General features: G+C 46.5%; 1 protein-coding gene across 4 annotated transcripts in view; it reads right to left on the bottom strand.

The window, feature by feature from the left end:
- Positions 1-804: 804 nt before the first annotated feature.
- Positions 805-11,341, bottom strand: part of LOC306923811 (protein arginine N-methyltransferase 8-B) — a gene marked incomplete at both ends in the record, with an annotated part of 34,540 nt that continues 24,003 nt past the window's right edge. For all 4 annotated transcript variants that reach the window (XM_079502126.1, XM_079502127.1, XM_079502128.1 and 1 more), the window contains 3 exons: positions 805-888; positions 1,610-1,731; positions 7,719-7,869. In XM_079502126.1, the coding sequence (XP_079358252.1) occupies positions 805-888; positions 1,610-1,731; positions 7,719-7,869 (357 nt within the window). The remainder of the gene's footprint in view (positions 889-1,609; positions 1,732-7,718; positions 7,870-11,341) is intronic.

The raw sequence follows: 11,341 nt of genomic DNA, 5'->3' as shown, positions 1-11,341 counted from the left end.
ACTCTCCCAAAAAGTGAGGGAAGCATCTTGTACACTGTACACTGACCACACACACACACACACACACACACACACACACACACACACACACACACACTTTAATAGATTTATTTTTCCTTGGCTGACCTTTACAGTTACTGTAGTTTTCCAAAATGACACAAATAAATAATACAATTCCTAAATTGTCTTGTTTCTTTCATAATTCTTCCCAACGACACAAAAATATCCCATCTATAATACAAATACCAGCATCTAGTACTAGGATGTCAAATTAAATGAGAAATCTGATTTCCTTTTGTCAAGGACCAGTTGTACTGTAGAAAAACACTGTTCATAAAACAACCAGCACCACCACCACCCTAATCACATGTACAATAATGTTCAATAATTAACACTCAGACTACAGGAGATGTTGTTGAAAGCATACAATGTTACATTCAAAGTAGCACTTTTTTTTAACAGTAAGCCAACATGCTGCCTTGGTAAGGTTGTGATGGCAGCTAGACGGTCTTAGCCTGGCATGACCAGACTAATATCACTGCGTAGAGTCCTCTGTTGTGGAAAAAGGGGGAGGATTAATAATAACGGAATCAGGGCCAGACCAAATCTGCAGAGGGTACTGGCAGATTAGTCTGGTTTCCAGGCTAAGACAGTCATGGCCAGTACAGGAAGGTTCTGGTGCCACAACCACTCCAATGAGTTCTTTGCCCTGCTTCACTCCTTCTCAGAGCTGCACCTCTGGCATATCACGTCATGTGTCTGTTGCACATGGGGGGTGTGCTTCCGCACCCCTCCCATCGACACTTAGCGCATCTTGTAGTCGTGAGCTACGGCCGCTTCACATAGCTGTCCTTTGAAATCAAACTCAAAGGTGAAGTCGAGGTCTCGCTGCATGGCGGCGCAGGACGTCGAGAGGTGACGATAGAGAGGCAGACAGGAAGAAGAAAAAACTGTGAGTGGCAAGACCAATCAATCAGTGTTTCAAAGAGTCAAAAAGGTGTGTCAGCTGAAGATAGCGTTGACCGATCGCTAGAACACAGGCAAACTATCTGTCTATGTCAGACTGGGATGAGAGAGTAGATGTGATCACAATGCTGCTGCCACCTTGACCTTGATCAGATACCTGCAAATAAATCTTCTTGTGTGGCAGACACGGAAGGAATGGGATGATCTAGGCTGTAAATGTAGTCATCTCAAGACTGCAACTGATCAAAACATTTGTTCTGCACTGCTATGACTGTCAAGTTGAACTCTGTTGCCCTGTGTGTGCAGCTCATGGTACATTGACTTTGTCTTGTACAAACACGTTGTGCACATCAGTGGTTTTTGAACTATTTTGGCGCAAACAAAATATTTTGAGATTGGGGTCAGCGGCCAAATACATTGTTTTGTGTCCATGACATGAAAGAGTTTTGTGACTGATATACAACATATACAACAAAACTCTTAGGATTTAGAAGGCATTTTGTAGAATCACCCTCAGGTCTTAATGTGTTAATGAATTAGTATAACCCACCTTTTTAGAATATACAAATTACAAATAAGACAGAGAATCGGCCTCAGCCTGGTCTAATGGGTCAACAGCCTGTGTGTGTGACACACAACTCACAATGTTCTTGTCGTTGGGTTTCATGGCGATGCTGCCAGTGATCTCCTCTCCTCTTCGTACGGTCAGATAATCCTCCAGATAGAATACCGTCTGTTTCCAGTGGGTGTAGGGAGCGTCAGGTGCTGCGGGACACACACAAGGGTTCCCAATCTTCTCAGGTCACTTGTGAGCTTGTACAGTAGATTGGCTACTTTCACAAAGGTGCAGTAAAGTTAATGTTTTTACAAAATCATAGCACATGTCTTCATGATACAATAAGCACATCACTCGGTACTCTATGGTTATAAGTAACAGTGTATCCGCCATGGCGGCTGTCAATACTTTGGCAGCCTTTTTGCCTCCTTTTTGGACTTCATGAACCACAACATCTGGTGTATTAGCTGTCAAATATGTAAAGATGTCTGGGTTATCACAGAGATGAAAGCGATGGAATTACATAATAACATTTTACATTCTCACTGAAGATGCATGCTATTTTGATATGTCCTTTGCTATGAGTTCCACAATTCTGTCATGACATGCAATTATACATCCCTTTGTATGTATAACAGCTTTTCAAGATGTGTGACAGTGTTTCAGTGACCTGCTCTGTGGTGTGATGCAAGCAATGACGCACACACACACACACACACACACACACACACACACACACACACACACACACACACACACACACACAGAGATTAGATAGACCCTGATTGCGTCACACTTGAGGGTGAAACCACTCTGACATCAGTAATCCTTCAACAACTGTTTCTTTCGTCCTTTGTATCAACTGTCTCAACTTTGACCTTGAACCTAAGATGTCATCACTGATCTAAAGACTAGAGTGAACCACCGGCCTCCTCGTAGGATCATGAATGGAATGGGAACGTGGTTATGCAATACCTGCTCTCAAAGTATTCACTGTACCGTTGTTGTAGTACCCAGTGCGGTAGTAGGTACCCGTTACCACAGTACTATTAACATATACATTCAATAGGTTATTTATAAATGGGCAGATCAGCTTACTCTGGAATGATTCAAGCTGGGAATGCATGCCCTACCCGTTTATGAAACGTGTGTATGTGCACACAGTACGTATCGATAACATTTAGAAGTAGGAACCATGCACTACTGCACCTTCATGCACCACAACATGTCTTGTGACCAATCGGTTCACTTTATTTGTCACATCACATGTTTAGTTGCGACTACATACTTTGCTATTTTTATCGTAATTGTCGAAATTCTTTCTGTTGTTGTTAAAACCAACTCATTGTGCTCGTCTACTCTTGAATGTGAAGCTGCGTCTGCTCGCTGCTGATAACGGACGCCCAAACTGACCAAACTATAATGCGTGCGTCCTCCGGGTCCATAAGACTTTCGTGCCATCTGTCCTCAGTCAACGCACACCTTCTGGCCAGTCTTCTTTGAGGGTCTGGAGATAAATGCCAAGCTGCCAATCAGTGCGCCGGCTACGGCTACCGACACCCATGATGATCGCTCAGTATGGACAGACATTGACGTGGCCAAGGCTCTATAAGGCTGTCTGTTGGGAGATGCCATTTCCCCTGACTGGCAACGAGTCCCGATCGTTGACCTCTCCCTCCTTCCCTTTCTTCTCCTTGAGCTGTGAGTCTGCAATCCGCCCGATACAGCCTGTCCTGTGGCATTTTATGGGAAATCAATGCCCACACACGCTGGCTTTTCATACGTTTTTAGATCTGTTATCCTAGAGTTAAGGCCGGCTAGCACGGCGTTTTACCAATTCAGCATGGCAGACCAACAAATCGACACAAGAGAGTTTTGAGGTTCTTTCGTAACACTGGTCTACTACAGCATATGGATGGCTATATGTTCATGACTGATGGCACAGAAGGTGGTTATTAACAGTCGAAGCAGTAGCATGGCTTAGTCTTCCACTTATTATGATATATCAGTCTGCAGTCTGCATGATATATCATGATCGTGGTGATTTCTGACATATCCTTTGATTTGGAAGGAAGCATGTCTTCTAACAAATCGCCACTAGGTGTCAGTCAGTCACAGCAACGCCTTAACGCCTGTTCTGAAAGTTTGAATTCATACCCTGCTCATGCTCTCTCTCTCTCTCTCTCTCTCTCTCTCTGGATCATGCAAAGGAGCCTTCTCCACACCGCTCCAATTCACTGTGTTGCTCGTGCGGTTCAGGCCTTTAGAGCCTTATCACAGACCTCATTTGCAGGAAGTCTTTTGTCCCTCCGCTCTCCGCCTGAGATTGCGTCTTGCCCTCACGGGGGATAGAATGCAGCATGAGCGCAAGGCCTGGGACCTCCTCAACAGCTGCCAGGATGAGCCTGCAGGATTCCTTCGCTCCACAGTCTAGCCATACCGTAGTAATCTCCTACCAAGGGTAATTAGTCTCAAGGATAAGGCCCTACGAGCCAGGTCTACCAGGGCTTGGACTGAATGAGAAACAGAGCGAAGCTGGAGAGAGATAGAGGCCTTGCTTTGCATAAGCAGAGCTGCTTCGCACTGATAGCAATTCGAAGCTATTGTGCATAATAAGGCCCGAGTGCAAAAGGAACTACAAAAGTAATGTAATCACTAAGAATGTTGCATTTTAATTCATCATGATAGCAAGCCAGCATTCACTCTCTCTCTCTCACACACACGTGCGCACTGCGCGCGCGCACGCACACACACACACACACACACACACACACACACACACACACACACACACACACACACACACACACACACACACACACACACACACACACACACACACACACACACACACACCGGCCAGTCATGAATGCTTGTAGGGGGCACGGTCGGTAGTGCTGTCGCCTCACAGCTAGAAGGTCCTGGGTTCGATTCCCACTGGGGACGCTGTGGGCGCTGGGGGCGTGTTCTCTCCTCCGTGTCATCGGTGCCCATACCCGAGGCGGGGTTGGCGAAAGGGCCTTTCTGTGTGGAGTTTGCATGTTCTCCCCGTGTCCCCTAGGGTAGGTACCCTCACAAATAACATGCAGTAATCCTGGTCTCTAAACTACCTCCCCCTGGCCAGCCGGGGCGCCTAATGGAGGGGAAAGGAACTGGTCGGAATAACGTGTTCATTCCACGCACTACGTCCGGCCGGGGAAACTCCCCCCTGTCAGGTGAAAAGAAGCAGCTTGGACTCCCCATGCATAGAAGGAAGCATGAGGTCAGTCCTCTCTCACAGAGATCTCATAGAGCTTGTAGAGCTTGTAAATCGGCTATTTTCAAATGGCTGAAATATACTGTATACATGGCTGAAGTGGTTAAAACAAATCTATCTGTGCTTGACTCCAAAGGCACCCACCGCTCACTGTGCTTGACTCCAAAGGCCCCCACCGCTCACTGTGCTTGACTCCAAAGGCCCCCACCGCTCACTGTGCTTGACTCCAAAGGCCCCCACCGCTCACTGTGCTTGACTCCAAAGGCCCCCACCGCTCACTTCACATTATGGTGTGATTTTCATATTCCATCCTTATTGGAAAAGATCGGCTTCTGATGGGGCGCCCGCTGGCCTAGCGGTCCAGGCGCATGGTACTGCAGCCCCGGCGCGGGTTCGAGTCCCAAGTTCCTCAAGCATCTCTCTCTTTCTCTCTCTCTCTCTCTCTCTCCCTGTTTCCTGTCCATCTCCACTGTGCATTAGTATTATTATTATTATTAAAATTTAAAAAATAATCACACCCGTGTGAAGTGAGGGGTGCTCTTATCATCATACATCATCTCATTCTGCATGGCACATCACAATTTGTGTCTTCACTTTTATCTTCAATGTTTGTGTTTACACCAGTGGTTCCCAAAGTGGGGTCCGGGGACCCCCAGGGGTTCTTGAGGGAGTTCCAGGGGGTCCCCAGCTAAATGATAGTTTGGAACCAAATGGACCCTTATGGGTCTGTAACTCTGAGAGTGTACAAATGGAACCAAATTGACCATGACGGGTCCATTTGGTTCCATTTGTACACTCTCATAGTTAAATTAACAGTGATTTTACAATATAAATTGGGGGTCCCAGAGATAGAAATGCCATTAAATGGGGGTCCGTAGCCTAATGCATGTCAAACTGGGGGTCCTTGAAATTAAACTGGTTGAGAATGAGAATCACTGCTAGAGCCGTAAAAAATATATATCTTATGAGCATATCTTGAGGCATATCTTTTCAAATGGGGGTCCGCGGGCTAATTAGTGTCAATTTGGGGGTCCTTCACATGCATGAAAAAGTTTGGGGACCACTGATTTACACAAACCCGGAAAGCTGGGCATAGGGGGGGCTAGCACCCCTCAAAAACACACTTTTTGCTACTGCACCTACAGATTTTGTGCAAAACTCATAGATCTTGATCACATTATCTCTGAAGGATAACAAGTCAATGGTAATTGGTAAATGGTGCATTTAGCGCTTTTATCCAAAGCACTTTACATTAGAGTCTAATGTAAAGTGCTTTGGATAAAAGAGCAATAGGGGGTTCAGAGTCTTTCCCAATATGGACACTTCGACACTAACTCTGGGGGAGCCCGGGATTGAACCGCCTCGACACATCTAATGGCAATGTCGTCCACTTGCGGATCAAACTTGTTCGCCATGAGGTGGTGCTGGTGAAACGACCACGGGAGATCGCCGACCCCAAACACACACACGCCTCTTCTAACCACTGACGTGCACGGAGGGTACACGGCGCCTTTCGTTACATCACCGGCGTTGGGGCTCCAGCGCTGCAGGCGAGCGATGGTGGTCATGTCAGAGCGGTGGTACTTGCTGTGGGCCGGCACCGACCCGGGCACGGAGCTCAACCTGTTCAGACTGGCCCACAGTTGTTTAAATAGGCCTGCGCTATGGACCAGGTTCCCCACAACACGCTTTCTAGTTTGCTGGCGACGAACACGCCGACGAAACAGGACACGGTCGCCCTCACGGCCTTCTGGAATCCCTCCGGTGACTTCTGGTCCACGTGCACGCAGTAGACGTTCTGGGGTTGGTAGATGGCGCGCAGGAGTCGTTCGAACAGTTCGACGTCGCCGTGAATCGCCATGGAGTAGGCGATGGGGAAGTCTCGCTCTTCTGCGCTGAGCGGCGTTGCGATGAAGCCTCTCTTGTCCTTGTACACTTCGCAGTCGTTTGTCGCGCCGCGATAGAACTCCTCCGATAGTCTCTCCCGAGGCGGTAGAAGTCGGGCAATCTCGTCTTTCTTGGGCACCAGCTCTCCGCGGATGATGGCCAAGCAGACCGGCAGGTCCTCGGAGTATTCTCGCGGTACTCTGTTGCGAGTCATTGGGTCCAACTCGCTGGTCTTGCAGCAGGTGAAATAAACGAACACCAGCAGAGCACTTAAGACCCAGTGGACTCCTTTGCTAAACTTCAGCCCTGGTAAGAAGGCACCCGTGTACATCTTTAGACAGGTCTGCTTTTTCCTCTGGTCTGCTGGTTTTGATTCAGTCCACAAATTGCAATGAATTAACAAAGTTATTATATAACAAGGTTAATATAGTTAAAATATAAATACGAGGGATTATCGAGCGAATTTATCGTAGTCATAGCGAGGTAAGGAAGCAACATTATTTCTCCCGGTTTTTGTACGGAACGGAAGGGGGGGGGGCTTTCAGAGTAAAAGCTGCCATATCTGCGCGGCACCCCGAGCTGCTATTTTGAAAATATGAGCTCTAGAGTGCCAGCAGATATGGGAGATTTTACTCTGAAAGGTCCCACCTTCCGTTCCCCACCAAAACCAGGAGGCATAATGTTCCATTCTTACCTCGCGCTGGTCACGCTAAAGTCTCTCTAGAAGCATTAATATTCCAAACGAGAGGCTCAATGTCAATGCAAAGATAAGAAGAGATGGGCTTTCAGTGGTTGTTGACCAGCGGTCGATCCTGTTTGTTCAGTCTGATATTGGAAATTAGATGCTTTTCGTAAAATGCACGCACGCACACGCACACGCGCGCGCGCCCACACACACACACACACACACACACACACACACACACACACACACACACACACACACACACACACACACACCAGCATTAATATACAGTACATACAGTATGCACACGCACCCTTCTGCATGAAAAGGAACCAACAAAGAAGAAACAAAGTGGCAGACATTATTACCAGTAGAGAAACCTGTCTTCTTGTGACACTTGGTGAACTCGATGTTGAAGTAGGTGACCAGCGCATGGACGTAGTCGTTCCTCTGGAACTGCAGGCAGAAGGCCGAGGTGAACGACAGCTCCTCGGTCTTCACCGTGTAAATGTCCACCTCCTGCAGGAGGAGAGACCCCTTTCAAACACCTGGACTCTGCACTCCAGCTGCTAGTAAAATGCTAGAGTTATTTATAAGCTTTCAGCGAGTCGTCGGATTAACATTTCACATTCCCGGACCCTGTTAATCATTATGGTTTATTGTGATAAAAAAAAAAACGCTCTCAATAATTGTATCGCAGAGATTACAATTTATCGTAAATTGTACTCCGTCAGTGTCATACAATAGGATGAATTAGCTTTTTTTGCAAATTCAGTATAGTACCAGTTTGGTAAACCCTCTATACTTGATAAAACGGTCCTGTAAAGAGTGCATTTTGTACACTCCTATTTTACTCTCCACAATGTATTTATTTTTTTAAATGTCAACCAGCGCTGCTTGATGTTTAGGGGCAGCTTCAGTATAGGGATGTTTAGTGATGTTTAGGGGCAGCTTCAGTATAGGGATGTTTAGTGATGTTTAGGGGAAGCTTCAGTATAGGGATGTTTAGTGATGTTCAGGGGCAGCTTCAGTATAGGGATGTTTAGTGATGTTCAGGGGCAGCTTCAGTATAGGGATGTTTAGTGATGTTTAGGGGCAGCTTCAGTATAGGGATGTTTAGTGATGTTTAGGGGCAGCTTCAGTATAGGGATGTTTAGTGATGTTTAGGGGCAGCTTCAGTATAGGGATGTTTAGTGATGTTTAGGGGCAGCTTCAGTATAGGGATGTTTAGTGATGTTTAGGGGCAGCTTCAGTATAGGGATGTTTAGTGATGTTTAGGGGCAGCTTCAGTATAGGGATTTTTAGTGATGTTTAGGGGCAGCTTCAGTATAGGGATGTTTAGTGATGTTTAGGGGCAGCTTCAGTATAGGGATGTTTAGTGATGTTTAGGGGAAGCTTCAGTATAGGGATGTTTAGTGATGTTTAGGGGCAGCTTCAGTATAGGGATGTTTAGTGATGTTTAGGGGCAGCTTCAGTATAGGGATGTTTAGGGGCAGCTTCAGTATAGGGATGTTTAGTGATGTTTAGGGGCAGCTTCAGTATAGGGATGTTTAGTGATGTTTAGGGGCAGCTTCAGTATAGGGATGTTTAGTGATGTTTAGGGGCAGCTTCAGTATAGGGATGTTTAGTGATGTTTAGGGGCAGCTTCAGTATAGGGATGTTTAGTGATGTTTAGGGGCAGCTTCAGCATAGGGATGTTTAGTGATGTTCAGGGGCAGCTTCAGTATAGGGATGTTTAGTGATGTTTAGGGGCAGCTTCAGTATACTGTAGGGATGTACATGCAGACCCGACACACCAAAGGTCCGACATGCGGGAACAACGGTCGGACATGCGGTCGAACACACGCTGCTCCCGTCCTTGTGGTTAGGGTTAGGTTAGGGTTTGAGGTAGGTTGTCTTGTGGTTAGGGTTAGGTTAGGGTTTGAGGTAGGTTGTCGGTCTAATTACACACGGACCAATAGTCGGAACTAAAGCCTGTACCCCTTCAGAATTGCTTGTTGTGGTACACATCAGCCGTCTTGTTTCATGGTTATATATGGTACGCAGTATGCACACAATCTTTACATATATCCAGGCTGTACCTGCACAAAAGAATGGCCTCACCACTAAAAGTGCAAACGGACTGCCTCTTTAAATGGTATGGGCTCGGCTGGGAAGGCTTATTATACAGGGAAACCTTTATGGGGGGAGGTCACCTGGTATGAGGAGGGTCAAAGCCGTGCTCCAGGCATGCAGCGATTCGCATGCAGCCGTGGTGTTGCAGGTTCTGTGACATGACATGTCCCCCGGGTTCAAGCCAGTCACACGTTTTATACGGGGCATCTGGTGCCTCGCTCATCCTGCCCGCCCGCCGGAGCGGTCGGCAGAGACGAACAGATGGGTACAGATTTCCATCTATCTACACTTCACTTCTCATCTTTCACGTGTCAGAAGCAGCACGGTGGCAGCCGGCAAATCATTAGCGCAGCAGCGTAGGTGGGGTCCGGCTCATCAGAAATCATTGCTGCATGCGTGGTAAACACGGCGTGGTGGTACACATTCGACATGCGTTTTCATGTGCTGTCTGTGTGTTCCCTGCTATAGAGCATAGCAGTGGACGTGGTTTTCTGGACCCACTGAAAAATCTGCCGTTAATCTTTCCCGTCCGAGATTTGCAAGAATATTGATAGAATCCAGCCATCCAGGATCCTGGTGAATCATGACCATAAAACCTTTGATTCTGTGGGGGGGGGAAAAGTTTGCAATGATATGATATATTATATTTAATAAATACCCTTTGATTAGCGGTTTTCATCTTTCTTTCTTTCTTCACAAAATCAAATGTGTTATGATCATGATTCACCAGGATCCTGGATGGCTTGATTCTAGGCTTAAAAAGAAGCAGGGGCTCACAACTCACTTTAAGATGCTCCAAACTTGTATTCAGCGACAGGCAGGCAGAAAAAGAAAATCGGGCTAATTGGGTTCGACTTACTGCTCTCAGTTTTGTCAAAATAATGTTTTTAAACTTGTTCTCCTTTTCTACTTTTTTCTCTATTTTTATACAATCGTTAAATCATGTTGTAAATAATTATGTATAATTCTTGGCATTGCCTCTAATCATGTGATGTTTGTTAATCATGTCTATAATCAGAAGTGAGATGGGGCGGCGGCGGTGGATCAGGGGTAGAGTGGCCAGTTCGAACCCGGGCTCCCCCAGAGTTAGTGTCGAAGTGTCCTTGAGCGAGACTCTGAACCCTTAATTGCTCCTGCATAGGCGGCGGGTGTGTAAGGCTAGGGAAGGCTTAGCCTTCCCAAAAATGTTGCTGGGTATTTTTTTAATATATATAATATATGTGCGCAGCATTATATAGAAGGCTATTGTGTGTGTGCGTGTGTTGTCGCTGCCCCCTGGTGATCGCTGATCGGGTCATATGATTGGCTACTTGGTAGCCTTTCTATTCTTTCTTGGTAGCCTTTCTTTTCTCTTCCTTCCAGTCGCTTTGTAGCAAACAGACTAGTAGCGCGCGCTGGTTTGTTTTGGAAAACAGCAAAACGCAAAATGGATATAGCCTGGCCCTACGGTCTTTTTCAAGGCAAAGATAAAGTAATTCAGAACTAAGAAGAAGCTGTGAGTCGGCTCGGCTGTCAGCAGTCAGCAGCACCACCAGTGACCGCACGGTTCACAGTTCACACCACTGCAGCAACACTGACACGTTCAGCGGAGTGGCTGCTGTCTCTGTGCCGTCTGTGAAGAGCCATGCGCCGGGAGGGGCAGCAACACCGCCGGGTAATCGAGTCCACACTGACTCGAAACTTCGAGAATAAGACCCATATCGGCCAAAATATCCCAAAACAATGCCCGGGGAACTTTAATTAAAAGCTAGATGCAGTGTCTATAATTGGGTCAAGGGTGTTGCTTTCGTGAGCAATGGTGTACGAGATTGGTAATAATTTGGTCAAAGTAACTCATTTTTAGACCATCTGGGGGAAATAAATAAATAAATAAATT

Source organism: Electrona antarctica, assembly GCF_951216825.1.
Source record: "Electrona antarctica genome assembly, chromosome: 5".
NCBI classification, from domain to species: Eukaryota; Metazoa; Chordata; class Actinopteri; order Myctophiformes; family Myctophidae; genus Electrona; species Electrona antarctica.
The sequence above is the reverse complement of the archived record's forward strand: the minus strand, read 5'-3'. Positions and strand labels throughout refer to the sequence as shown.